This window comes from Phyllostomus hastatus, unplaced genomic scaffold, assembly GCF_019186645.2.
Source record: "Phyllostomus hastatus isolate PE091 unplaced genomic scaffold, TTU_PhHast_1.1 phas_contig_244, whole genome shotgun sequence".
NCBI lineage: Eukaryota > Metazoa > Chordata > Mammalia > Chiroptera > Phyllostomidae > Phyllostomus > Phyllostomus hastatus.
Window position 1 is genome coordinate 845566 of NW_025333796.1, and position 27747 is coordinate 873312.

Genomic DNA, 27747 nt, shown 5'->3' on the forward strand with positions numbered 1-27747 from the left:
GGGCAGCAGGAGCCGCAGGTGGTCTGGACGTCTCCATCCAGGAACAGACCGAAGTCCAGGATGGGCAGGGAGACTGTGTGCCCTGCACGCACGCCAAGGCCACACACGATGACAGAATCACGTGGCCAGGAGCCCAACGGCCCCCCCGCCCAGGGAAGTGGGGTGCACTCCAGCTGGACACGGGTCTGGACCTCCCCACATGGCCCACGACAGGGTGGGGCGGGTGGGTTTCCCTTTAGGGAAAGTCAAGGTCTTGGGCTCTGTGGTTCCAGGGTGAGAGCACGAGCCGGTGTTCTGGGCCAGCCTTCCCTAGCCTAATCCACACTCCCTGCGATGAGCAGCCAGCCATTCCAGAACCTTCCGGAGCCCTGCCAACAGCCGCCTCCCCCGAAGGTGGAGGAAAGCCTCACCAAACCGCCTACACCTATATCGCCTATATCACCTATCACCTATATCACCTATCACCTATCACCTCTCCGGAGCACCTCACGAGTCAGACGTCGGGAACCGGGTGTTCTCCGGCCCAGGACCTTGGTGAGCCCTTGCAACCACTGAACAGAAACGGGGAGGGTGGGCCACTGTTCCCGGGCATGGAGTGCCAGGCCCATCTTCCCGGCCCACTGGCCCACCCGCGGGCTCCCCCCGACCACCAGACTCGATGTCTTCTCTGCTCCTCCCCAGGCCGGCCGCCCAGTGCCCGCTGACCCTCTGCATCCCAGCCCGGGATGCGAACGGCAGACCGCGGCTGCTCCTGCCCAACCCGTCGTGCGCTGGGCCGAGGTGTCCGCCCCAACGTCACATCTCCCCAGGGACCTCAGGACGCGACCTCACTTGGAAACAGGGCTGCTGCCGACACAATGAATTAAGGGAAGAAAGGGGAGAGACAGAGACAACCGCCCTTCCTCACCAGCCGCAGAGATCAGCACTGCCCCCTGCGGCCTGGCCTCACTGAGAGTCACGCCGCACTGACCGCGGCTCACCGTGCCCACGCGGCCCGGGAATAAAGGAAGACGCCCCAAACCTCTGCTGCCCGAGGGCACGCCGTCCAAACCCCCACCATCCCCAACAGGCACTCCCTGTGTCTGCAGAAACAGTCAGGAAGAGGAGGGGAGAAAATAAACCCGAGAGTTCGCCTGGTGTGCTTCCCGTTACCGTCGACGGTGCTGCACTGAGACGGCTCCGCACTTGCACCACAAACACTCGGGATCCGAAGGAGCGCTCTCCTACACACACTCCGTCTGTTGGAAGGACGCCACTCGAACCCCTCCACGCGGGACCGTGGGCTCCGGGGCCATCGGCAGAGCTGAGCAAGGGCTGGGCCCGGGGCTCGGGCCCCGGGCAGGGGACACACCTGAGCTTCACGCTGCCGCCGCCCCCGCTGCTGCTTCTGAGAAAAGGCTGGAGGCCAAGGCCTCACCAAGAGTCAGACGTGCACAGTTTACCCCACGGCCAAGGCCGCACGTGAGGGGTTAGTGTAGGGAGGAGCTGCCTGGCCGGCGGAACCAGCACCGTCCCGGAGAGAGACCTGCTCCCGAGGACAGATGCAGATGAAGGCGCTGGGCACCCGCCTGCGGCCGCCCGGCCGCCCTCGCTGCCCCTGCAGGGGGCACGGGGGCCCGGCGGCCAGAGGAAGGGCCCCGGCAGCCCGGCACCCACCTGAAGACTAGCATCAATGCCTTACTTTTTCTGGAGCGGGAGAAGAACCGGATGCCCCCCGGCGAGGTAGACGAGCTGGAGGTGGGGGAGGAGTCCTTGGACGAGGAGCGGAAGATGCCGCTGAAGCTCATGCGGCGGGGGGAGCGCGGCGGCGACTCCTGGTAGGAGAACGGGAACACGGTTTTGGGGGAGCCAGGGCTGGTCTTGGGCCGCACGGGAGCCGACACGGGGCTGGAGGGCCGGTGCTGGGTGCCCCTGCAGAAGAAGCCCTTGGAGGGGCTGACCGAGCCGAAGGGGCTGTCCGCCTGCGGAGAGATGGGCACACGGGTGGGCACACGGGTGGGCGCACTGCGGCCTCGGCCCCGCCCCGGACCTGTCCCTGCAGTGCCCCCCCCCCCGTCACCCCCCCTGCCCCGGTCACCGAGCCGCTCCTCCACGGCGCCCCGCCTGAGAGACAGCCCCTCTCTCTCTCTGCAGAGCTCCCCCCACCCCCGTCCGCATGCAGAGCTCCTTTACAGACAGACAGAGGCGGCCGCCGTGGTCTGGGGAAAGCGCCGGACCCCGAATCAGCCCGCCCTCAGGCCGGCCAGCACCACCCAGAGGCTGTGACCTCTGCCCGGCTCCCCGCAGGGACTTCCTGGAGGGGGAGGGGGAGGGGAGGACGGGCAGGGAGTGGACACGGCTCAGAATGACGTCCCCTCCCCCCAACCTGCCTGCAGGTCTGTGTCCTGGAGACCGGGTCCAACACCCCAGAACAGGGCGCTGCCCGCCTCCCCGGAGGAAGCAGGCCTCTGCGGTCTGCACACAGGGGCCCCGGCTGCCCCCGAGGGCCCCGCGCTGGGAGGGATGCGTGCCCACCTCCACGCCACAGTGGCCTAGGAAGGGGGGGCAGCTGGCAGTGGCCAGGAGGAAAGGGACCAGGGCCAGGCGCCTCTGAGGCTCACTGCACGGATGACGTGTCCCCGGGGCTCCTGGAGCAAGGGCAAGGCCTGGCGGGGACCCGCCCGGCGCGCTGAGACCCTGGTGACCGGAGGCGTGCTGGGCAGGCAGGTGGGCGCACAGGCCCAGGGGCAGCAGCCTCGGGGCCCACGCCGGGTGCCTGCCTGGACCCATGACCCCTGTGAGCTCCTCCACCACCAGAGGGCGCCCTCGAGCTGGGCTCCGGGTTCCCTCGAGGGCACCAAGTGCACGCTCGCTCACCGGTGGGGACAGCACTTCCAGTGGCTCTCGGCCTCCGTCCACCCCCCCGTCACGCCCCACCCTGAGTGGTGGGCGGCGTGGGCCTGGGGACGTGGTGGGGTGGCCGGCACGCAGGTGGGCCTGCAGCAGGCGGTCCGGGCAAGGACCCTGGAGACAGAGGCTGCGGCTGCGAGCCCAGCTCGGTTCCCGGCCGTGTGGCGGGTGAGCTCCCGTGTCCTCGCCCGTCCAGCGAGGACCCTGGGCTGAGGCACGGGGCTGGGAAGGTGACCGGGAGTACTACGAGGGACGCAGCTCGCCCAGGCCTGGCCCACCCGGGACTCGAGGGGTCTGGAGGCGAATGCAAAGCAGACCCGCCACGGCGCTGGAGCCCGAGGGCACCGTGCCCGCCGTCCCGGGATGGGGCGGCAGCGGGGGTGGGGAGGCCGGGCGCAGCCGAGTCTGCAGGCCTCCCCTCCAGCCCCTCCCCTCCAGCCCCTCCCCTCCAGCCCCTCCACCGCCACCCGCACATGCGGCTCCCCCGGCCCTGTCTCCAGGATGCACCAGGAGACCACCAGACACAGGGAACGGGTGGAGGGTGGACCTGCAGGTGGGAGTGCAGGTGGGAGCACAGGTGGGAATGCAGCTGGGGAGCACAGGTGGGAGCACAGGTGAGAATGCAGGTGGGATCACAGGTGGGAACGCAGGTGGGAGCACAGGTGGGAACACAGGTGAGAAGATAGGTGGGAACACAGGTGGCTGTGCAGGTGGGAGCGCAGGTGGGATTGCAGGTGGGATACACAGGTGGGATCACAGGGGGGATCACAGGCGGGATGCACAGGTAGAAGTGTATCCTGGGCCCTTGCTGAGGGAGTCCCGCCTCGGTGGCACCTCGGGTGAGCTGTGAGGAAGGTGGCCTTACCTTGCGAGAAGAGAGCTTTTCTGAGCTCTCCAGGTCCCCATCCAGGAGTGGCATGGCGAAGGCGCTCAGGTCCTAGGACGGAAACAGAGCGCGTGGTCAGTGACGGTGGCCCTCGGGCGCCCGTCTGCCTCACGCAGGGGCTGCACCCGGCTCCCCGTGTGTGCTGCCGCCCCTCCCCGACGCTCTCCGGTATCAGCCGTGACGCAGGGGTGCGGATGGCCAAGGGGGTACAAGGGGGGGCGACGGTGCGGTGGCCCCCCTCAGAAATCCTGACCGCCCCCCTTGTTCCCTTCAGAACGGGAGTCTCCGTCCCCGGTCACCTGTCCCCCGGGGGAGGAGCAGGGAGAAGAGACGGGGACGGAGAACCGGGAAGGGAAGGAGCCAGAGGGAGGCGGGAGTGGGGGGGAGGCCCATCTCTGGGGAGCGGCCCACAGGCAGCACGAGGGGCCCCCCTGACGTCACACAGACCCCGGAGGACGTGCCCGAGGCGGCGTGTCTTCCCGGGAAAGATGTGGGGGCCGCAAGGGGGTGCGGGGGGCTGGCCGGCTGGGCGGAGTGAACAGTCACGCTGCTGCCGGAGTGGCCGGAGGAGGGGCATGGGGCGGGGGGCGGGGCTCAGGCCACAGCCTCGCCACGTCCACAGCAAAGGCGTCCTTTCCCCTCCACCCGCCGAGCCCACCAGCCCACGCACACGAGAAGCTTCCGCATTGCACTGGGTCTTTATGTCCGCCGGCGTTGGGGGTTTCCGTGCACCCCTCCCCGCACCCGCTTCACCTGCCCAGGTCTGCCCCCCCCCCCCCCCCGGCCGGCTCCCTCCCGGGCTGCCAGGTGGCACGCACGGCCTCCAGCCCCGCCCCCGTCCCAAGCCGTCTCCAAACCTCTACGTGAAGAGTGACCCCTGAGAAAGTGAGGTGCACTGCGTCTGCGTCTGCCCCGCCCCCAAAGCCGCAGGGACTCCCACACCTAGTCGGCGGAACGTGGGGGTTTTTCCCTGGGCAGGGGCAGGCCCAGCCTCTCCAGTGCTGGGGGGTTTCAACAGTCTTGGCCCTGGCCTCGCATCTGAACCTCCCGGGGACCCCGGGTCTCCCCGGGAACGTGAGTTGACCGGTCAGTGGCGTGGTGCAGGCAGACCCTCTGTGGCTTTCCCAGACACGCTTGTCTGGAAGGCTGTCCTGACCACCCCGGGTGCCGGGTGGGCAGGTCACTGGGCGAGGCAGCGAGAGGCGTTGAAGATGCGGTTTCTTCCGAGGACGGCGCGGCGCCCTGGGCTCGTCCCTGCGCCCCCGCGCCCCCACTACAGCCCAGACCTGGGCACACGCCCCGTAGAGGGGTGTCGGGACTCTGGGGAAGGTGACATCCCAGTGTCGGGCTGACGACGTCACGCGTCGGGAGAGCATCGGGACAACAGAGAAAAGCCCCAGGTGTGGGGACATCCCCAAAGTGACCCTCAAAGCAGCTCCTGGGGCCCCCCTCCCTACCCCCCGCCCCCATCAGAAATGCAGGCGAAAGTCAAAGGTGGATCACAAAAAAGGAGGGTGTCGGAGCGGAGCCGGCGCTCACTGCCACTGGGCTGTCCTCGCATCTGCCACCTGTGGCCTCATTGGGGCCCGAGAGCAGCCCCCTCGGCCACGCAAGGCAAGGGGTGTCACCCGGGGCTCAGAAGAGGATACTGAGGGTCAGAGAGGTCACGCCTCCTGCCCAGGGCCAGACAACCAGGGCCCCCCACTTCTAGCTCCGAGTCCCTCCACCGCCTCCTGGGGGTGCTTGCACCAGGACACACACCCGCTCGGTGTCAGAGGCTGGGACGACGGACAGAGGGCTTTCCACAGAAACTGCGCAACCTCGGCACGGCGAGACCTCAGGGGAAGGGACGGGCGGGTGAGGGTTTGAACGGTTCAACGTCGTTCCCCAGGCAGTCCACGATACTAACTTTCTCTTGAAGAGTTACTTCTCGATTAGGCGTAACCGAGCCGTGGGTGTGGGAAGTACAAAGTGTCGAGTGCCCCCGCACCCTACGTGGTCAGCCCACAGGCTGGCACTTCTGCGCTTTGTATAGTGGGGGTCCTGTTTACAGCTCCCCCGCCACGCACCCCAACACTCCCCCACGAGATAACAGAATTCACGCTGTTCACAGCCAGCCGACGTGTGCGTTCTGGCAGAACGAGGCCGGCCTCCTCGCGTCGTCTCAGCCTTGCCCGGAGGGGTCGGTGCGTGCGGATCGGACGCCGTCCTGCCAGGTCAGCGTTTCTGACGCTCGGGCTTAACAAAACCTCTTTGTTGACGCAGCTGGGGGACCCCAGAGAGTGCAAACACAGGACACACAGAGGGGCCGGCGGCCGCCGCCGGGGCCCTCGCCTGCACCTGAGGGCCGGCCAGGGGGCTGCATGTCGGGGCGTCACGGTCAGACATTCCTGCGAAGTTACTGGCCGCGTGATTCCCGCGGAGGAAGGAGCACGCCCAGAGAGGTGTCCGCGCCCCGACTCCTGCAGATCAGCCCCAAGGCCACCGAGCGCCAGCGGCATCGGGAGCCACCTGGGCCAACACGGGGCGGCCGCTCCGAGGTCCTGAGACCCTGGCCGGGCGCCCACAAGCCCCGTGTCCCTCGGCAGGTACGGACACGACCTGTTCGCCGAGACGCGCCAGGGGCCGGTGCCAGCCCGGCCCTGTGGTTTACCACCCGGGGGATCTCGGGCGCGTCTGAACTCAGCCTCCCGTCTGTCCGATGACAGGGTCCAACCAGACGGTTTCAGAAGGCGCCTTTCAGCTCCCACATCCAAACAAAGCAGCAGGTGGGGTCCGGAGCTCTTTCTCAGGGGGTCGCCCTGAGAACACAGAGCGAGGAGCCCCTCTCCTAAGACCCGTCACGAAAAGAACTTGCCCTGCTCCCAAACCACCAGACCCACTCTCGGCCCTGGAAGCTCAGGGCCTCGGGGGGGGGGGGGGCGAGGGGGCGGGGAGACCTCACAAACGTGGGCAACACCCAGGGCAGGAGACGGCCGTGCCCTTTGCGTCCCCAGCGAGACTTTGCAAAGGAGGAGGTCACGACCCGGCTGTGCCCATGGCTTTCTGTCTGGCCCGTGCCTCCATCAGCGTGGGCGCTGACCCCCCAGGTCTCTCTGGCGATTTCTAAGGCCCCTTGTTCCTAAGCGCCCGGGTCGTCGGTACAAACGCCAGGTGGGTCCCAGCGGACAGGTGGTGTGATTCCACAGGAGCCATGAGAGGCCGTCTCCGGACTGAGGGTCCCTTGGGGTCCCTGCAGAAGCCCCGCCCTGCCTGTCCCCCCCACCCGCCCACTCCCATCCACCAGCGCGGGGGTAGCTGTCCACAGGACTCGGCCCTGTCTGCGTCTGGCCCGTGGGGAAGAGGCTTGGGACCCGCCTGCGGCGGCGGCCGCGGTGAGGGCCTTGGCGAGCACGCAGGCGGGAGGCCCCGTGGGTGTCTCCAGATGGGCTGGCTCCGCGCACAACCTCAGCACCGCCGAACAGGCAGTTCCTGGTGCCACGGCGGGGGGCTGGCGACCAGAGCCACGGTCAGCCGGAGCCTTTGAAAAACACTCGCGTTACATAACCGTTCTCAGAAAAAAAATAAGGAACAAACCCTGAATCACTGGAACTCGGCAGCAGGGGCGGGACCGGGGCCAGATTCGGGGAAGCCTACACTTAACTCTCCGGGTGGCTGCAGACGCCTCCGCTTCCCGGAGAGGATATCGCGGCTCCTGCCTGCAGTCTGAGGGGCTTCCTGGTGTTAAAGAGAAAGGAAACCCCCATGTTTCACTCCTATGTGCCCCCTCCCCACTCTCCCTACACCTGGTGGTCCCAGCTGGCCTGCCGCCCCGCTCTGGCCCTGGCCAGTGGCCCTGGGTCTCCAGCCTGACGGTGAGCTGGCCGTTCTCCAGAGAAGGACACCCTGGGCCGCGCAGCCTGCCCCTGCCCCGGCTGTAAGGAGGCCCCGTCCCCGCCACCACTCCCAGCCCTCGCCCAGGGCCTCGGCTGGCGCCACAGCAGCACACAGCCCGCTCCTGTCCTCGAACCGCGCAGCCGCAGACTCCCCGACCAGAGTGGCCCAGAGGCCTCCGCTGCCCCCTGGGCGCTCCTGTGTGTGGGCGCTCGCCCTGGCCCCGAGGACCCCGGGGTTCAGTCTGTTCGGTGAGTCTGCAGCGCCGGCGGCGGCGGCGCAGGGCAGTGGCTGGGAAAAGCACGTCAGATGGTACGAACCAAGGCCCTTCCCGCAGTGACAGTCCCTGCGCAGTGGGGGCTGCGAGGGTCACCAGCTGGGGACACCTCAGCCTCGCCCGTCGAGGCTGGGAGCAGGCACAGGACTCAGGGCCGGTGTGTGTCGCCCCACACACTGGCCCGAGTCCTGGGTCACTGACTCCCGCTCGACCGAGACCTGAAATCCGGCCGAAAAGCTCCCACAGAGACGCTGACTGAGCCAGAGCTGCCTGACCCCTCCGCTGCCGCGGCAGGACGGTGGATCACGGCCCAGGCGCGGGCATGCCAGAGGGACAGCAGAGCGCGGCTGCTCTGGGGACGCCACGGTCTTCCTGCTGACAGGCAGCTGGGCCTGCCCTGCCCTGCCCTGCGGGCTGCCCGCGCTTGACCACAGCTAAAAGCAACCTCGGGAGGTCCCTGTGGTCTCCCGGTCCACAGCTGAGGATGCCCCTCCTCGCTCAGGCCCCAAAGGGACCTCTCAGGGCAAATGTTCCAGGCCTCGGCTAACCACCACGATTAGCACTGTGGAGTGGGCGGGGCGAGGTGGGTGGAGGTGACAGTGGGTGGAGCCGGGAAGGGAGGCCAGCGGCCGGGGAGGCCCTAGAAGACATGGATGAGGAGCCACCTGCTCACAGGCCACCAGGAGGTGTCTTTCCAGCCCCCTTGCGCAGGTGGCATTTAGGCCCACGTCAGAAGACGGGAGGAAGGAAGTGTCATAGATGGGGGGGGGGGGGGGTCTCTGGGCTCATGGACCAGTGCCGTCGCCGAGTCTGGGACGGTTCTGTGTCCACTCGGCCGAGCCCGGCCCCAGTGACTCAGTCCAGCTCGAACCTGGAGGCTGCTGGGAAGGTGCATGTAGATGAGGTTGGTACCTACGGTCCCGCCTCTCAGTGACGCTGATTACCCGGCAGTATCCACCCAGGCGGCTGAAGGCCTTACAGCCAAAGCCAAGGTTTCAAAAGGAACTCCGCCCAAGACCTCAGCATCGACGCCTGCTGGAGTGCCCACCTGCTGGCTGCCCTTCACTATAGATATATTTATAGCCCTGGCTGGTGTGGCTCAGTGGATTGAGTGCGGGCCTGCGAACCAAAGTGTCGCAGGTTCGATTCCCAGTCAGGGCACATGCCTGGGTTGTGGGCCAGGTCCCCACTAGGGGGCGTGTGAGAGGCAACCACACATTGACGTTTCTCTGCCTCTTTTTCTCCTTTCCCTTCCCCTCTCTAAAAATAAATAAGTAAAATCTAAAAAAATAAAAAAATACTTATATACTGTAATATATTTATGTAATTACATAATTATATACTATGTACTTCATTAATTTGTAATCATCTACGTTAAGACACGTAGCATAAATGTATTAAGCATACACAGTACACATATGCTAGTATTGCGTGTTCACACTGATGGGTGGATACTAAGGGCACATGGCACACGTGTTAACACCCCTGGGCAGACATCAAGCCTGCGTTTGGCAGACCCCCATCCTGTCCTGGCTCCACCTCTCCAGTGAGCCCCGATACTGACACGGAACCCTGGACCTCCTCGCCCGAGGTGGGGGGCCCTGACCCCACACAGGTGAGCGGGCCCACGCGGTCGCCCGGGGTCTCTGCACACCGAGCAGGCCCGAGAGGAAACGGCTGCACGGGAGGACGAGCGCGGGCGTGAGAACGGCCGGCGGAGTCGGGTGGCAAGCAGGAAGCAGCGCCGCCGGGCCGCCGTGGCTGCGCGGGGGAGCGCGGACACCCAGGGGAACAGCAGGGGGTGGGACGTCCCACCCGCACGCGGCAGCCTCGTCTGCCCCGGCCTCTCCAGGGAGCCCAAGGCGCCACGGGGACGTCACTCGTGGGGGAGGTGCGAGTCCCCCACCGGACGACAGCCACGCTGTGCTAGGACTGAGCGCCCTCCCGCTCCGCACACACCGGCAGTCCGGGGGCAGCCAGGACCTGTCTCCTTCGCCCGAGCGACTCGCCCCTCCACCGTCCCCCACACACGGCAGGACTCGAACGCCGGTCTGTCTCCCCGTGGACAAAACTGCCACCGGAGCAGGCGCTCAGGAGCTCGTGTGTCCTGACAAATACGTGGCCGGTGACGGCTCCCGGCACCGTGCACAGCAAGACCCGCTGACAAGGGAATGGATTTCACTTGGGACACCGTTGTCACTCAAGCCTCCTGGAGGCGAGGACACATGGAGCCTGTGAGCCGTCCTCCAGAGGAGGGGCAGCCCCTCGCTTCCCAGGCCGTTCCCAGCTCCGACGTTCGTTCTGGGACATGACGGAGACAGACGTAAAGACGGCGTCCGAGGAGACCAGGTCTGGGTTCCCAGAGAGGGTGTCTTCACCCACAAGTAAAATGCCAAACCACCAGCGGAGGCGGCTGTCCCAGCAGTGTGGACCCCTGCGTGTGGCTCTGCGCCACGACCCCGATGGCCCTCGGTCAGCCACCGGCCCCCCCCAGCTGCCCAGCCAAGCGCCCCGCAGGCAGCGTGGGCAGCATGGAGGGCGGCGGGGGGAATCAAGCAGGACTCGGTCTGTGTTTGAAGACAAACTGCAGGAGGGACACCACAAGTTAGAACAAAATTGGCTCCCAGGGAACATTTTTGTAAGGTCACAGGGCTGCTGGCGCGCTCCGAGACACGCCCTGCTCTATGCGGGTGGCGCTTGCGCAAGAGCCAGGGCTTCAAGACCTCCTCCTGCCCCCAGCCACCTTACCCCCTGGCGCGGCTCAGGGACTCAGCCCAGAGGCTGAGCCTTTCAGCTCAGAATTTCCGAATATCCACTGTCCATACTGGTGCAGCCACTGTGGAAAAAGGTATGGAGTTTTCTAAAAAAAAAACTTGCCCTGGCTGGTGTGGCTCAGTGGATTGGGCACCGGATTGTGAACTAAGGGTCACTGGTTCGACCCCCAGTCAGGGCACATGCCTGGGTTTCGGGCCAGGTCCCCAGTAGGTGGTGTGCAAGAAGCAACCACACACTGATGTTTTTCTCTCTTCCTTCCCCTCTCTAAAAAGAAATAAATAAAATCTTTAAAAAAAAGCTAAAAATGGAATTGCCATATGATCCAGCGATCCCACTAAGGATATATGCTAAGAATCCAGAAACACCAATCAGAAAGAACACAAGCACCCCTATGTTCCTGGCAGCATTAGTTACAGTCACCAAGACCTGGCAGCAGCCCAAGTGTCCGTGAGTAGATGAGTGGATAAAACCACTAGGGGACATGTACACAGTGGAATGCCACTTGGCCATCAAAAGAAGGGAATCTTGCCGTTTCGCAAGAGCATGGATGGACCTGGAGAACATTATGCTAAGTCAGATAAGCCAGTCAGAGAAAAACAAACACCATATGATCTCACTCATATGGAATCTAACAAACAAAATAAACTGACAAAATAAAACCAGAGGCACGGATACATGGAGCAGACTGACAGCTGTCGGGGGGAAGGGGGTGGGGAGGGAACTGGGAGAGATCAGCCAAATAACATGTATGCACGTATGCATGGCCCACGGACACAGAACAGTGGGGCGAAGGCCAGGGGGAGGGAGGGCGGGGGCTGAGTGGAGCGGGAGAGAGGCGGGGAAACGGGGAACATCTGTAATACTGTCAACAATTAACAGAAAAAAAACATGTATCAAAAGATTCTTCCCTACCTCATTGGTGTGGCTCAGCGAATTGAGTGCCAACCCGCAAGCTAGAGAGTCCCTGGTTCAATTCCCAGTCAGGGCACAGCCCTGGGTTGCAGTCCAGGTCCCCAGTAGGGGGCGCACATGAGAGACAACCACACATTGATGTTTCTCTCCCTGATTTCTGCCTTCCCATTTGTCTAAAAATAAACCCTTAAAAAAAAAAAAAGATTCTGCCCTAGCACTTGCACAGGTCCCGAGGGGCCCTCCGCCCCTATTTGCTGAGTCACCCACTGGCCCTGTGTCAGCAGGAGAGTCTGAAAAGTGCGAGCTGTTCGCACAAAGCGGCGAGGCGCCCCGGCTTCCCGCACCGCACACAGCGAAGAGCCGCGCCTCCGGCTGTCCTCCGCTCGCTTTCGGCCCGCGGCGCACTGGCTGCTCCGGCAGCGTTGGGCCACAGTCCTCACACCCCCAGTCCCCACCCAGCAGTGCGCGACGATGCAGTGCGCTACACAGCCAACAGAAGTGTGACTCGGAAGAAAACGGGGTGCAGCGCGTCGTCTCGGCAAGGTTTCGTCTCAGCGGTGCACGCACATGCGCAGACGTAGGATAAAACGTGCGCAGACATAGGATAGAATGTACGCGGACATAGGATAAAACATGCGCAGACGTGGGATAAAACGTGCGCAGACGTGGGATAAAACGTGCACAGATGTAGGATAGAACGTGCGCGGACTTAGGATAAAACATGCGCAGACGCGGGATAGAACGTGCGCAGACGTGAGATAGAACGTGCGCGGACTTAGGCTAGAACGTACGCCTTACTGTGATGCAATGCGTCGCACCCAGCCTGCCCGGGATGGGCTTTGCAGCAGTGCAGGTGGACGTCAGAGGCGGGCTGACTCTGTCCCCCACCCCGCTGCCCCCGGAATGGACAGGGAGGGGCACCATCTGTTTTCCTCTGCCCGGGCTGGAGCCCTCTGCCCCCTCTTTGTCCTCTGAGCTCAGAAATGTGCAGGGAGTGAAGAGACAGAGCATCCAGGGGAGGTGGGCAGTTCCTTACCTGCTCCCCTGTCCTCCGCTCGGAGCCACCACGTGGTAGAACCAAGGCCTACCCCACCGCGCTCCTTCTCACTGACTTTGACCTGACCAGGACAGCCTTCTCACAGTGTCGCGGTGCAGGTGAAGCCCCCGCACAGGCCCGGCCGTGCTGTGAACGTCCGATGTAATTATTCTGCCAGGCCACCCTCTCAGTTTGGTTCTGCTGCCTCTTTGCATCTTTCCTCCAAGGGACAGCGCTCCTGGTCCTAATCTCCCTTCCTTGTCATGTGTTGGCCTGTGTGACTTTGATATTTCCCAGAATCCTCCACGTGTATGGTCATTGCTAGTAATGGGAGCAGCTGCTCTGAGCACCTTTGGAAATAAGTCACCTCAAAGTGCCCTCACTGTCATCCTGCCACCTGAAGACCGGTGGGTGCTCCGCAGAGAGGGGCAGCACGTCCGTGGGGACCAGCAGGTCCAGGACACGGTACCTGCCCACTTCCCCATCTTTCCTGCTGAGGGCCAGGCCTGGCACCCTCGGGCAGCCCCACGGGGGACATCGGAGTTCTCGGCAGCCTGCAGTCTAGCTGCAGGGCCTGCCTGAAGCTGCCCTGAGAGGCCAGTGGTCGCCAGTCCACCTGGGGGCAGGTGCTGGCGTGGCCACTTAGCCCATGCCCATGGCTAGGAGTCCTTTCAGAATTCAGAGGTGCGGGAATCTTGTGTGCACACCCAGGGGATCCTGCTGGAGGTCCAGCCTCCAGACAGAGAAGGGACTGAGCAGAGCACAGCTCGCTGGGTGAGGCGGTGCAAGGTCAGGGAAGGTCTGGGAGCCAGGCCCTTCTCTCAGGTGCATGCGGGCCGTGTGGGCCAGGATAGCAGGCCGCGGCCTCCACCTTCCAGGTGGACGAAGGTGCTGGGCGTGGCCACCAAGGGCCTCAGGTGGTCTGCAGGCGCAGGCGAATCCTAGGGCCGGAGGGGATTCAAGGCCATCGACCATGGTGGAAGCGAATCCAAACAAGGAACTCGTTAGGTTTTTGTTGTTTGTTTTTTAGCTGCCAGCAGCCCGTTCTGCTGGGTCGGGGGTTGGGGGGAGGGGGTGCTCATTATGTAAGGAGGGGAGGGAAAGAAAATGCTGCATGTGAGGCCAGGACAGCAGAAACTTCTAGACCAGCTGCTGCCACAGCAGGGAGTCAGGTACAAGACACAGGGGTTGTTTTTCAAGGCAGGAGACATCAAAGCCTGCCTCTCACATCCCAGGAATGGGGTTAGAAGCCATCATCTCTTTAGGAGGCCCGGTCACTGAGATGCCCTCGTGGGCAGGACATCTCCCAGGCCACGTGCCTCCTTGTGGGCCAGGACGGGGCCAGTCCTCCACACTTCTGCTCCCTGCTGGGGTCTTTAATTTTTGCTGAAAAAACACCGGAGGATTCGGGGCCTAGGGGGACATTCCTAGAGCCAGAGGACCCTTGGGATTCTCTGTCCCTTGGCACCTCCAGCCTTTTCCTCTTAGCTTGTGGTCACACGTGTCCTGGGAGCCTCTGGACCACCCATCTCTGCACTTCGCACCCATGAGGGCCTGGGGACCCTGCCCCACACTGGAAAAACACAGTGCTCCAGGCCCCAGGTCCTTGTGCCCAGACTGAGTGGTCTCTGACCTTCCAGGACCACCGTGGGGAGCTGCCAGTCCCCGAGACCCATCCCAAACTGGCCTGGGAGAGAGGTCCATGGAGAAGACAGAGCCACCCCCTGCTCCAGTCCTGGGGAGGCCGAGTGATGACTTCCGTCAGACACCGGGAGTGCTTTGCCCTTCGAGCAGCCACGGTACCCCAGGGAGTGCACCCCCGCAATGTGACCAATGGGCAGAGTTTGAGCTTCAACAGCCTGGGACTGACACGGGAGTGTCCCTCAAGAGGGACATGCCATGGGCGCCAACAAGGAAAAGAGAAAGAGAAAGAGCTCCTGGATGTGCCCGTGGTCAGCAAGGCGTGGAGCAGCCTATGCGCTCCAACGGGGAGCCCCGCGTATCAGAAAGGGGGAAACTCGCTCTCCTGCCTGTGCCGTGGGAGGGGCTGTCCCCCTCGGCCTCACCAGCAGAGGACGCCGCCCACTGCCGGGCTCTGCGGGGGCCATGGGAAATGGCATCTGGGTGACCTACGTTCCTGACGTCTGCTCTGTTTCACTGCTGGCTGAGCTGGCGCAGCTCAGAGCAAGTACAGGGGTCGGGACCACGGGGAGCGGCGCTTCTCCAACTGCAGCGAGGACGCGGCGGGTCCTGAAGTCAATTCAGTCCAAACGGGCTTTCTGATGTTACCGATGGGATGGGTTGGGGTGGGATGGGATGGGAGGCATGGGATCGATCAGGGGGCGTACCTAGCACAGAGCCGGTGCGCCAGGAAACTTGGTTTGGGCCGTGCCTGCCCAACCACAGTGTCGTCACCGCAGCTCCCCGCCAAAGCCTGCAGGCCCCAGGCGAGGTGACTCCCAGCGCAGTTTGCAGGTTGGCCGCGTGGCTGCTGGCCCCCCAGCCAACCCCCGCTCACCCGTGCCTTCCCTCCCTGCACGCACACGCCGCCCCTGTCGAGAAGTGGGGCCTGTTCCTCCATCTCTCGACGTCGGGCTGGTGTTCCCCACAGAAACACAGCAGCGTGGCACCATGCGACTTCCGAGTTAGGTGATAAGACTTGTAGCTCCCCCCCAAAACCTTCCCTGGGGAAGCCAGCAGCTGAGATAAAATCCCACCGCCCTGAGACCACTGTGCTACGGGGAAGCCCCAGCTAGCCACCGGAGAGGCACCAGATCGGGCGGGGAGGAAGCCCCGGGGACTCCGGCCTCCGTGGCCGTCAACTGCAAACATGCGAGAAGCCGCACACGAGCGCTGCCGGCCGAGCCAGGAGACCCCCAGCCCCTGCCGATGCCACTGAATATTATCTCAAAGTTTGGGGGCGGGGGTTGTGGTACACCAAGAGATGACCAGGAACGATGCTATCCTGTGAAAGCTGCTTAATTTCTCTGTGCCTCGGTTTTCGAATCCGCAAAATGGGAACCACAGGGACTCTAGCAGCTTATGAATTAACATAGATAAATATGTAAAGCACATAGCACATGAGCTCCAACACACGAAGACATGGCAATGTCGTGTGACAGTCACAGGGAAAATGCCAGCCATGACGTCGACCTCCCGGGCTGATGTCAGGGGCCAGCCGGTGTTCTTTACGGTGGATGTTACCATTGCTGAGGGCAGAGGCCGGGCCGTGGGATCCTGTCTCTTGGAGCTCCGATCAGGGAGACGGGCAGATTCAACCACACCCCGGCGCCTGCCGAGACCCGTCCGGAACCCGCAGGGGAAGGGCAGGTCAGCGAGGCTGAGGGGACTCTGAACCCCCGGGGACATAGTCAGGGACACAGGGAAGCCCCAAGAAAGCCTTTGGGGGTGCTGGACATGCTCTGTGTCCATCCTGGCAGTAGCGGTCACGTGACTGAGAGCATGGGCCAGGACCCGTCTGATTATATCCGTGCAATGGGTGATTTCACTGTGTGCGAAATGCAGCTCAATGAAGCTGACCGAGAAGGGGCCGGCCAACCACCAACCCACCCCCGCACCACAGGGGAGAGAGAGGAAGAACCACCCAACTACGGTGTCTGTGCTGTGAACCCCGGGTACCGAGGGGGCCTTTCCACCCAGGGCGGGTGGGGTTTTCAGGGAGCAGCGGGGCTGTGGGCCGTAGTTCCATCTTATCCCCCGGCAAAGTTCTTCAGGCGCGCCTGCTCTCCTCGTGCCGGAGCACCTGCTGCGCCTGTCGGACCGGGCATACTTGCCCCTTCTCCCCGTGCCTGGGGTCTGAAAGGCCAGCATTTGGCCTCCCGGAGCCCCGTGTACAGCCACGGCCGAGACACACCCGCAGGTGCATCTGCCGGACACGGAAGACCCACTTCCTCCCAAAGGAGGGTCCCCCGCAGTGTGAGATGCCCCGAACCTCCCCCAAGGCCCCTTACTCGGGACAAGGCGGGACTGAAAAGACCACCAACCAGAAGAGAGAACACATCACCCCACGCCTTCTCTGATTAGCTAATTCCCGGAGTCGCCCACCGCCGAAGGGAACCCTGCAGCCTGGGAGGGAGGACCTGGAGGAGACAGCTCCCATGGGGTGGTGACGCGCCGACAAAAGTGCTTGGGGAAGCCCACCAGCGTGGGGGAGCAGCGGAGTGGGGACCCTGGGCCCCAGGAAGGGTCCTGAGGTGGGGGAGGGGGTCCCCGGGGGCACTGGTGGGCTCACAAGGCCCCGACTCCCCAACCTCTCTCTCTAAACCACCCTTCCCCTCCCCCTCAGTACGCAGGGAGGGGTCGCTGAGCACCAGGGGCAGGGCGGCTACCCACTTGTGGTCACCCGCAGCCCAACTATCCCCCGGTCAGCCCGCCCGACACCCTGGCTCCTCGACACTCCTCCTGGATCAGGCAGGGATGCGAGGGCCAAGGGGAGGCGAGGAGGAAGAACACTCGTAGGCAGGTGCAGAGCCTCCCTCCTCCCCTGGCCCTGCAGGCCCCGAAAGTGCGACTCTGACCCTGGGGGTGAAGCTCGCTGCACAGGTGGCCCCGTGCCCCCTCTCCCCTGGCAGCCAGGAGGGGGGGCGTCCTCCTGGGGAGAGTCGCCAGGGAGGGGACCACTAGTGAGATCCCCAGGGGTCTGGCCAGGCCTGGAAGGGCTCTGTGACACGCTCCCAAGGGACCCAGAACAGAGGGGTTCCCGGGCTTCCACACCCGGCACCCAAAGCCCCTTTCCTCACCCCCAGACCGGACTGGAACAGGCCCCTCCACCCCCTCCAGGGCCCACCCTCCTTTCCAAGCGTCCCCCTGGATTTGTGTCAGATTTCCAGGCCCCGGGAACTGAGCAGAGATGTGTAGCATCGATGACTCAGAGCGAGTGGGTGGTGACAGGTGCCTGCCAGCAGCTCGGAGCCAGGCCTGGCCGTTCCGGGGAAATGCCCGGCTGGGGTCCTGGCCTGCCATGAAGGGCGGATCCCGCCAGGGGCCGGGGGGCTGGGCGAGTGAGTGGCAAACCTGCCCCAAACAGAAGGACCCCAGCGTCGCCTCCCCCCCACCTCCCGGCCCCGAGCCAGCCCAGCACCAGCGGCAGGGGCCCCAGACAGCCCTGGCAGGCAAGGCAGACGCCCCCCTCCCACCAGTCCCCCTCGAAAGGGGGGTGCTGCCCCACCCCATGCTGGAGGGGGCTGCATGGGGCTGCGCCGGTCTCCCCAGCAGCGGGTCCCGGAAGCTCGTCTCCCCTAGAAGTGTATCACTCCTGCTCGCTCCTAAAACGCGGCCCCTCCAGGGCCCCAGCCGGCCACCCTCGGCTCACTCCGGGCTCTGAGACAGGAAGCCTCGCCTGGTGCTGACCTGTCCAGTACTCCACAGGGGGGCGGGGAGGGGGGTCCTAGACCCCCAGCCTTTCTGTAAGCCCTGAGCTCCTGCCAGGGCCGGGTAGGGAAGGCTCATGTTGGGCTTGAATGTTGGATAAGCAATAATCACCCTTCTGACCCTCACCGGTGAACACTGTCCCTGCAACGCCTTTGCGTAGTTCACAGCGGGATGAGCCTCGCAGGGTCAGGGTTCAAGGCCAACAGCCGTGGTCTGTGTCAGGCACCCGAGCTGCAGTGACTCAGTCCATTATTCCTCACGTCTTGTCTCCCTTTTTCCTTCCCGAGAGGGAAGTCTCGTGCCCGGGGTGGTTCACAGAAGATTCTGCTGGCTCGTCCTGCGCCCTGGAGGGCTGGGCGCCTGTCCCTGCACTGTGTGAGGGTCACGTGCCGTCCGTTTCCTCACAGCCTCTGCCCGAACACAGGCCAGCCCTCACCTGGGACGTCCCAGAACCCCTGGAAGGCTCACGGGGATCAGCCCCGGCTGCAGCCCTGCCTCCCGGTCACGCAAACGTGACTGAGCTGCTCCGGCCTGCCCACCGAGGGGAACATCTGTGCGCGAGGTCAGACCGCACGAGCTGCCTGGGTTATACACGAGAGAAAAGCCACCCAGTCGTCCGAAGCTCTGAGTTGCCCCTTCTCTCTCCTGCGCCCCCGGTTCTGTGTCTGTTCTCTCCCCAAGGGGCCAGGAACCCGTGTGAGGAACTCCAACCCCACCTCCACAGCCTCCCACCCCCACCCGGGGCTGCCCAGAGCCCCAGGGAGTTGGCGGCGCCCCCCTCCCCCCCAGGCGGCAGGGTCACGGAGGCGCAGCCTGCAGACGGAGGGGCTGGCTCTGCTGCGGCTGCCTCTCGGCGTCTGCTCTCCTGTGTACTGAGTCTGCACCGCGAAGCCCTGGCGCACGGGCCACTGACGGGCCGGAGCCACCGGCACCGGCGGAGGGCGGGCTCCCTTCCGTGCAGACGCTGAACGAGGCGATGCCGCCACACCCCTCGGCTCGCCTGTCTGAGAAGGAAACCCAAACCCAAACCCAAAGTCCAGGGCTGCCTCTGCTTCTCTCCGCCCCCTCCCTGCCTGCCCGCACTGTACCCCAGGGTGGAGGGTGCTCGTGGACATCGGGAAAGGCCTCTGTGGTTCCAGGAAGACAGTATACACAGGCCGCTGTGACCTTCAGGAGGCAGCTCAGCGGGGGAGCCGCGTGGAGAGACAGCCAACGGCCCACCAGGGAGCGCGCGCCATGCCCACTCGGGGCAGGCGGGCAGGAGGGAGGGCCGGGACTGCTCTGTCTCCAAGGACGGCTGGAGAAGGGGCTGGACCGGAGTGGCAGGGCACTGTACGAACCCCACAGAACCCACAGCCCCCATGCCTCGATTTCCTCGGGAGGAATCGAAGGGGTGAGACCCAGAGAACCCCATCACACAACGGTCCTGGTCAGGCACCGGCTTTGAGAACCGTTCTGCTGGGCTCAGCCAGGTCGCTCCCACACCTGCCCGCTCACCTCAGGGGCGGCGCCTGTTCAGTGAGCATCTGCTACGTGCCCGCACTGGCCCTGGGTCCACCGGTCTCCCCCCCAACCCTGCGAGGCCCCGCTGTCATCTCGGGAAGATGAGCTAACTTGCCCGTGGCCCACAGAGGGTATGAGAGTAGGGCACAGACTGAAACTCACATCCGACACCCACGCCCAGGGCTGAGGGGCTCTCTGGGGCAAGGGGGGCACGTCATGGCTGCCTGGGCATCTGGCAACAGGATTGGACCGTTCTCCTCACTCGGACCTCAGGGTCGGAGGTCAGAGCCCTGCAGTCTGTCATCAAACCACGTCAGGGCTCTGGGGCCCAAGTCTTGCTCGTGGCTGAGGTCCCTTGCTGGAGAGCCCGCAGACGTCACCGGGGTCCCCCGCAGGTGTCGGGGTGCTGAGACCTCCGGGCTGGAGGGGCCGGGGAGACGCAGAGCCTTCCAGAAGCCGAGGTCTTGCCTGGGATTCCCGCCCGGCCACCTCGCCGCGATGACAGCCAGGAGCACTGGACGTTTGTCACACGCCCACACGGGGCGGTGGGAGGGGAGGCTGAAACGCAGAGCCTGCGCGTGAACCCTGGCCTGCCACTTCCTGTCTGTGCAGCCTTCACCCCTGATTCAAGTTCCTGGGGCCTCTGTGTCCTCACGCGTGAAGCAAGGCAAACCCCCCCCCCCCAGGGCCGTCACGGGGAATGGAAACAACTAGCATCCACGACAATGTCAAACATGGCGCCCGGCGCCTAATACACGCACAGTCAGCAAATATTTACCCAAACGCAAACAGCGGACGGTTTAAGATGAGACACATCTTCCTAAAAACACACACAAAACCCCTGAGTGACCACAGGGAGCTTCCAGTGGAATCAGCCTGTAAGAACTAACTGAACATAACCTCACACAAAGTAATGCATAAAACAAAAGCTAAAGCCTTCGCCTACATTAGCCCACCCGCTGAGGTTGAGGGAGCTCTCAGGAAGGGAGGGGGCAAGGCTGGTCTTCGAGGGCCTCCTGTGGGAGGAGAGACTGGGGTACTTGCAAGGAAAAGAAAAACAAAACAAAACAAAAAAAAGCCTAGCCCGGGCCGAGTGGCTCAGCTGGTTGGAGCTCAGTGGGTTAAACCAAAAGGTTGTGGGTTCGATCCCTAGTGGGGGCACGTAGGGGAGGCAGCTGGTCAATGTTTCTCTCTCTTCCTCTCTCTCTCTCTCTCAAATCAGTAAACATATCCTCGAGTCAGAGAGTCGGGAAAATCCAAGAGGAGGGGCGGGGGGGGGGCAGCACCTCTGAGCTCAGGAGGCTGCAGCCGCCGGCAGGGAAGGAAGGAAGGAAGAAGGATACGGACATGGGACACGAGAGAAGGAACGGAGCCCACACGCCCACACGCGCACGCACACACACACACAACACCACCTCCACGAGACTCACTCTCTTTAAATCACCAAGGAAAGTTACGTAAGGAGAAAACAGACACAGCTCCAAGGTAGCCAAGGAACAATCGGTTCCTCCCGGGGGCGTGTGATGTATTTAATAAGCGGCCCCCGCAGAACCGCGCGGCGCGGCGCGGCGCGGCGGCGCACGGGGAGGAGACAGCGCAGCCGGGAGGAAGCGGCCCCGCGCTCGCTCGGCGGCAGGCAGTCCCCACGCACTCCGCCCCCCCACCCCCCCACGGCTCGGGAAGGTCTGCTTACTCAGCACCAGGGGGTCCCGGAGGCGTCCTCTCCCGGGCGGGCGCTCCTCTGGAGTGCCGGTGGCGGGGACACTCGCACTCACGCACGCTCCCGGCTGTGAAATATCCTGCCGCCTCCCTGCAAAGCCCCACGCGCGAGGCTCGGCCCGGCCCGGCCCAGCCCCGGCAGTCAGCCCAGCGCGCTCTGGGGCTCGGCTGCTCCCCGAGCCGCAGCCGCTGACGCTCGTCTGCAACAGATGGGGACCGGGGCTGGGCGTGTTCCCAGGCCCCGCAGCCGCACACCACGCGGCCGGCAGACGGCGTGAGCTGGCCGGAGCCAGCGCAGGTGGCAGCCGCCTCGTCTGGAGCGGCGTGGAGCGGCGTGCTGCTGCACACGCAGGCGGAAGCCCGCGTGGAGGGGCTGCGCTCGTCTCACCACCGGTGCCCGGGCCGCCGGGGAGGCGCCTCCTCGCTCCACAGGCACGTCTGCGGGGGGTGGGGGGGAGCCAGGTCTTTTAAAAAGACAGGCAGCGGGCAGAGCGGGGGGCAGGAGAGGCCAAGGGTGAGGCAGCGGGTGGCATCAGGGCTCGGAGCAAGGTCCTCCCGCCGACACGACGCCCTGTGCTGTCCCCTCCCTCCACGCAAAGGCCAGCTCGCTGCAGGGGGAACCAGCAGGGTGGCTCCGGAACCCTGGGCTCCCCAGAGACCCCCGGCCTTGGAAGGGAGAGACGGGGGTTTTCTCCCCAGCAGGCCTGTCGTGGGCCAGGGCTGCTCCGAAGCGCTCCACCAGCCACACCTGCACTTGAACCCTGGTCCTCCGGCCCTGGGCCGGCAGCCTACGGATGTCCAGAAGGCGGCGTGGTCCCCGCCTGGGTTAACCAGGCCCCGTTTTCCGCAATTCTGACATGTGCGGCCCCGCTGGCTCTGGGGGGGATCAGCCAGGCCCTGGAGCTGTAAACTGCTCACCTAGGACACGCCCCCATGTGCAAACCAGCCAATCCGGAGCCGGAACCCCTCACGGGGGGGGGGGGGCGTGTGCTCTCACACACTGGGCCACGCCCCCTGCCCTAGCCCCCAGGGGGCAGGTCCTGGACAACCAGGGGCAGTCTCTGCACCCAGACCCGGGACTATTCAGGTCCCAGTCCAAGGCCTGCTCAGCCAGCCGAGCCCGCACCTCCCGGAGGGAAGCCCAGCAGAGGCCCTCGCCCCCATCCTCCCCCGGTCCGCCCACCTCCTGACCCACCCTGGTGCCGCCCGCGTGGCCCTGCGTGGCCTGCCGCGCCTCTGTTTCCAGGGTCCGTGAGGACGACACACCACTCCTGCCCGTCACCCTGGCGTCTGCTCGTCTGACCGCGCCCGATGACAGCGGCCCGGGGAAGCCCTCGGCGCCTTGCCCTGCGACGGGGCGCGCACGCTGGTTGGGAAGAAGACAACGAGGGCCCCCCTTTCAGAATCCAGCCGTGTCCGCTGTTAAATCGCGCTCATGATTTCTCCCTTTCCGCAACGGAGGAGTTGCTCGAAAAGACACCGAGTGAGTGAGCTGGAGGGGGAGGAGTTCAAGTGGAGGCGTCTTCCTGGACGCACCCGCCCTGCGATGCTCCGCTATGATGTGGCCGGCAAATCCGAGGTCTGGGTGAAGGTGGCGACGACCAGGAAAGGCAGACAAGACGGCCGTGGGCGAGCCCCTCGGGGGGCTGCATGCAGGGGGCCCAAGGACCTTGCGTGACAGTCCACCCAGGGTCACAATCCAATAGGCCACTGAGGAAGAGCCGGGGATGTCAGGAAGCATCCCATGCGGTTGGGAGCCTGTGGCTTTCCTTACGGTGACTCTCAGCCCCGGCGGGGGAGGGGCAGTCACCGTCCGTCCAACGGCCCCTTCTGAGGCCGGCGGGAGTGGGGCAGAGCCTGGTGGCCATGTCTCTCCGGGCACCGGGCTGTGGCTCCAACGGGCGGATGACCGCAGAAAGTCCCCTGAGGCCCGAATGCTATTTCCGTGCCTGTGGGATGAGCCGTGTGTCACCTGAGGGCCCCCCCCCCCCGCCAGGTCCTCTTAGACCCCAACACCAGCACTCAGGGACAGCGGCCCGGGTTTGTCATTTCTCTGAACCACGGTGGCCCCTCGGAGAAAAGAGTCTGAGGGAAGACTCTTGTCCTGTGGGTCTCCCGCGGCTGCTGCGGGGATCACCGACAACCGAGCCCTCGGACAAAAACCAGTGCTGGCTTGGAGTGTGCGGGATTGTTCTGGAACCAGAGGGCAGCGTGAGCGTGAACTCGTGGTCTGGGGGCCGCTTAGGGGTGAGTGAGGGGCCCCGCCCTGCAGGCGGCCCCCCAAGGGCAGGGGGACAAGTGTCCACCAGAGACCCAGCCAACCAAAACATTTCCTCCTGCCAGTTCTGGCACCGGCCTTGCGGGGTTAGCTGGGCTGGTGTTATTGATGTGCGCTTCCTTCCAAAGCACACAAACAAGCCTGCGGAACAGCTGGAAACGCCAGGAAAACGGGCTCCGCCGGCCAAAGCGCTCGCTCATCGGAGGTTCGCCACACTTGGCCAGCAGCACCTGGGAGTGGCGGGTGGGGTGTGAGCGGCTGGCGCGGGCGGGGCCGGGCGCTGACCGGCGACCTCGCGTCTCCGGCACCTGGTGGTGTTCACCGGAGACGCGGCCCCATACACAGCCCTGCTCCGGCTTGCCAGCTCCCAACCACAAGTACGGTCATTGTTTCACCGGCATCTCCCCTCGCTTCCAGAATCTCCACCCCACCCCGGTCCCCACTTCTTCTCCAGGCTCTGAGCCGGCCCCCCTGGCTCTTCTCGGACAGGGCCGGCCAGCCCTCCTGCAGGAGAAGGCCGGGGGGTCAACAACATGAGGAGAGCAGGGCCACTACTGGCCGATCCGGACGTTTCCGGGACATTCCTGTGGCACGTGCTTCTGATTCATTCCCTCATCCACACACACACACACACACACACACACACACACTCATTAATCTCCTTAAGCATCACTCTCAGCAAAAACAAAATAAGGCAAAAAACAACACACCAGCTCCGTCTGCCCACAGAACGCCCCACAGCTCTCGGGTGCAGCATGCCCTGGGAGCTGGGCTGTGGCCACCAGACCTCCCGACCTCCCGACCTCTCAGGCTCGCATGAAGCTGACCCCGGAGTCCTCCGGGCTCCCCCACCCCCACTAGTCAGCTTCCCTGGGTTCTGTGGGTGGTGGCCCTGCCTCTGCCCCGGAATTGATGTTTCTAAGTGCGGTTTTCAGTGCTGGGCATTGACCCGGGCTGTGTCCACCTCCACGAGAGGGAAACGGGTGAACTACTGCCCATCGGGCCAATAAAGAACACGCAGCTCAGAGAGGCCGAGTCACGGGTCCCTTCCCCGCAAAGCCCGGCTTCCGTCCTTGCTGTTCACGCAGGACCACACGCCCACTCCTTTCCTTCGCCGGTTGTTCGTTCACTTGTATCTTCCCATTGTCCCCCTGCTTTAAACATTGTGGTTTTTTAAAGATTTTATTTGTTTATTTTTAGACAGAGAGGGAGAGAAACATCCATGTGTGGTTGCCTTTCACATGCCCCCAACCGGGGGACCTGTCCCACAACCCAGGCCTGTGCTCTGACTGGGAATGGAACCTGCGACCCTTTGGCTTGCAGGCCAGTGCTCAATCCACTGAGCTACGCCAGCCAGGGCAGGAGTCAGGTTCCGGGGTAAAGTCCGACAGAAGGGCACTCCCTCGGACTTTGGGTATCGTGGGCGCTGCGGTAAATGGCCCTTGGCCCAGAACATCTGTCGTCTTCTAGGGCTTAGATAAGGCGTGTGAGCCGAAAGCTCCATGACCGGCTAAGGCCAGCAGTCGCGATTCGGGCTGCGTTTTGCCCTAGTGGTCCCTCCGCGGTCACCCTGCCCGGGTCCCGACCCCACATCCGGAGTCTACGGAGACACACGTGTACTTGGTCTGTGCTGCTGTGTCACGGGAAGGGGTGTGAAGCAGACGGCAGAGACCCGCATGGGTCAGAGCCCCTCTCTCCTTCTCCTGACTCCACTCCGCTCCCTCTACAAGCTCCGTGCGGCTTCCGGGGGGCACACGGGCTGTTTGCTTGGCCACGCGCCCTGTCTGCCTCCAGTGCGGGTTGAAGGGCCCCAGAGAGGGAGCCCCAAACCCAAACACAGCGCGACGCCTTGGCTTTCTTCTACAGTTAGTTTGTTTTTCCAGTTTGGCCTCTGATCACGAATACGTGGAGAGAGCATGCCTTGTGTCCTCAAGGATATCTTCAGATAATGTTGTGACGATCTTTCTGAAAACACTCTCCACTCTGAACGTCGACTACACCGGACACCCAGCGTGTGCTTCCCCTTGGCTGGACCTCACCCACCCAACACGTGCTGGACGTGTGTCCTGTGCCAGGCGACCAGGGCACGTAGAGGAAGGACAGACTCCCTGTCCTTCAGCCAGTCCTAGCTTGTGGGGGAGAAGAATATATTCCTGAGCCCTGGCTGGCGTGGCTCAGTGGATTGAGCGTGAGCTGTGAACCAAAGTGTCACAGGTTCGATTCCCAGTCAGGGCACATGCCTGGGTTGCAGGCCATGGCCCCCAGCAACCACACATTGATGTTTCTCTCTCTCTTTCTCCCTTCCTTCCCTCTTTAAAAATAAATAAATAAAATGTTAAAAAAAAAAAAAGAGTACATTCCAGGAAGGTGTTTTTGTCTAAAGGCGAAGCCTGTTTTCGCAGGAGGCTCCCGGCCCTCCCCCGTCACCCCTCCTGTCACGTCCCACCCTCTCTGCTGGGGACTGTCCGTGTGTCCTTCCCCGAGGACAAACGCATTAGGCTGAAGTACACCCAGACTGACAGCCCCCGATGCTCCAACCCCGGGACAGTGATCTCCAGGCCAAACTTCCCGTTTCACCCAGGACTCCTCCACTCTCTTTGCTGCCCCCAACAGCCTCCAAAATCAATAACCAAGCAACCAGGTCCTTGGCCATGAACTGGAGTGACCAAGTGGACTCGATGTGCCCGGGACTCTCCTGGTTCAAAATAGAGTGTCATGGTCCCAGAAACCCCTTCGTCCCAAGCCGACCCGGACAGCTGGTCACCCTAATAGGCACCAGATCTCTCCCGCTGGCCGCCCCCACGTTCCCTCATGTTGTCCCCCTGAAATCAGATGCACCTTAGCCTCCCGTGCCCACCCACAGCCCCCCTCGCCCTCCGTCTCTCCTTCCTTCCGGCTGCACGGATTTCACCCTTCCCTCTCCAGGGCCCAGCTCTTCAGTAACTGAGGAACCCTCCCACCTCTCCCTTCCCGTCCGTTTCACCGACCAGGTAAAATCACTGAATAAGAATGGGACTGGGGGGTTGTGTTCAACAAGGAAAAGGAACTCCTACTGAGCGACCACCAAAGTTTTAAAATGAAAGTCAACGTGAACACCAGCGTCGCCTTGTCCCAAATATAGTTCCTCACGTGGCCCTAATGTGGCCCGTGGCCCAGGCCCAGGCCGTAGCCGTGAAGGGTCCTGGTGAAGACAAAGGCCACCCAGATTCCTCGTTGGCCGGCGGAAGTCAGGACCGGGGAGTGTAAGGCGAAAAGCAGGAACCACAACAGCAGAAACCGCCGGAGGGAACGGAAAGTCGGGCCTCCCCGCTCGGCGGCGGCCTGTCTGCCCGTAACCTGGACAACGCGTTCCGCTGGGGGAATTAGAAAACAGCGGCGGCAAGAAAATCCAGTACGACCAGACACTTGCTTCACCGATTGAGGGTGTGCCCCGGCCTCCCAGCGACTCCAGCACACGGCCCCAGTTGAGAACCGAGAACCAGGCGGCAGACCGAGAAAAACAGAAACACGGTGAGGGGCATGGGGTTTGTTTTCCGTCGACAGAAACTCGAAAGCACAGCGTTTCTGAACGCAGCTCCGACCGGCGTTTCCTGAGACGGCCTCAGCTAAAACCTGGCTGGGTGCACGCCGCCCCTTCGGCCACGGCTTCCGACGCCAGACCACCACACACGTCCCCCATGCTGTGGGTGCTCCTGGGGGACCACGGGGCACCCCTGCTGCGGAGCAGACGCGATGACCCTGCCTCACCGTGCTTCCCTCTCCCTTCTCACGCCCTCCCTCCCTTCTCACGCTCTCTAGATCAATGCCAGGGTAACATCCAGGTCCACACGGGCCTGGGGCTCCAATGTGCCCCTAAACGGAGGAGGAGGCTCAGCAGGGGCAGGGCCCAGGGCCACACTGCCCGCCCAATGGGGGCACCCTGAGCACCTGCATTCCAGGACAAGCCCCACCCACACTGGCCTGGAAGCGGTGCAAGTCCTTGCTTGTCCATGGGTGTCCCTGCTTTTGTGAGGAAGACCCAAGTCTCCTTCCCATGAAGCCTTGAGACAGGTCCTGAGGGTCCGAGTGGCAGTTTAGGGGTCTCGAGAGGGTCCTTGGTAAACGAGTCAGGGTGGGGGCTCCCCTGAAAGCAGAGCCGCCGTTCGACTAATCTCGGGTACTCCTGGCCTGTCGCGGTTCCTGATGCACGGGGCGCTCAGCAAGTATTT

General features: G+C 63.8%; 1 protein-coding gene across 2 annotated transcripts in view; it reads right to left on the reverse strand.

The window, feature by feature from the left end:
* PRKAG2 (protein kinase AMP-activated non-catalytic subunit gamma 2) overlaps positions 1-27747 on the reverse strand; it is a 180000-nt gene that overhangs the window by 118128 nt on the left and 34125 nt on the right. For both annotated transcript variants that reach the window (XM_045837752.1, XM_045837753.1), the window contains exons 2-3: positions 3755-3826; positions 1682-1961 (exon numbers count right to left, since the gene is read on the reverse strand). In XM_045837752.1, the coding sequence (XP_045693708.1) occupies positions 1682-1961; positions 3755-3826 (352 nt within the window). The remainder of the gene's footprint in view (positions 1-1681; positions 1962-3754; positions 3827-27747) is intronic.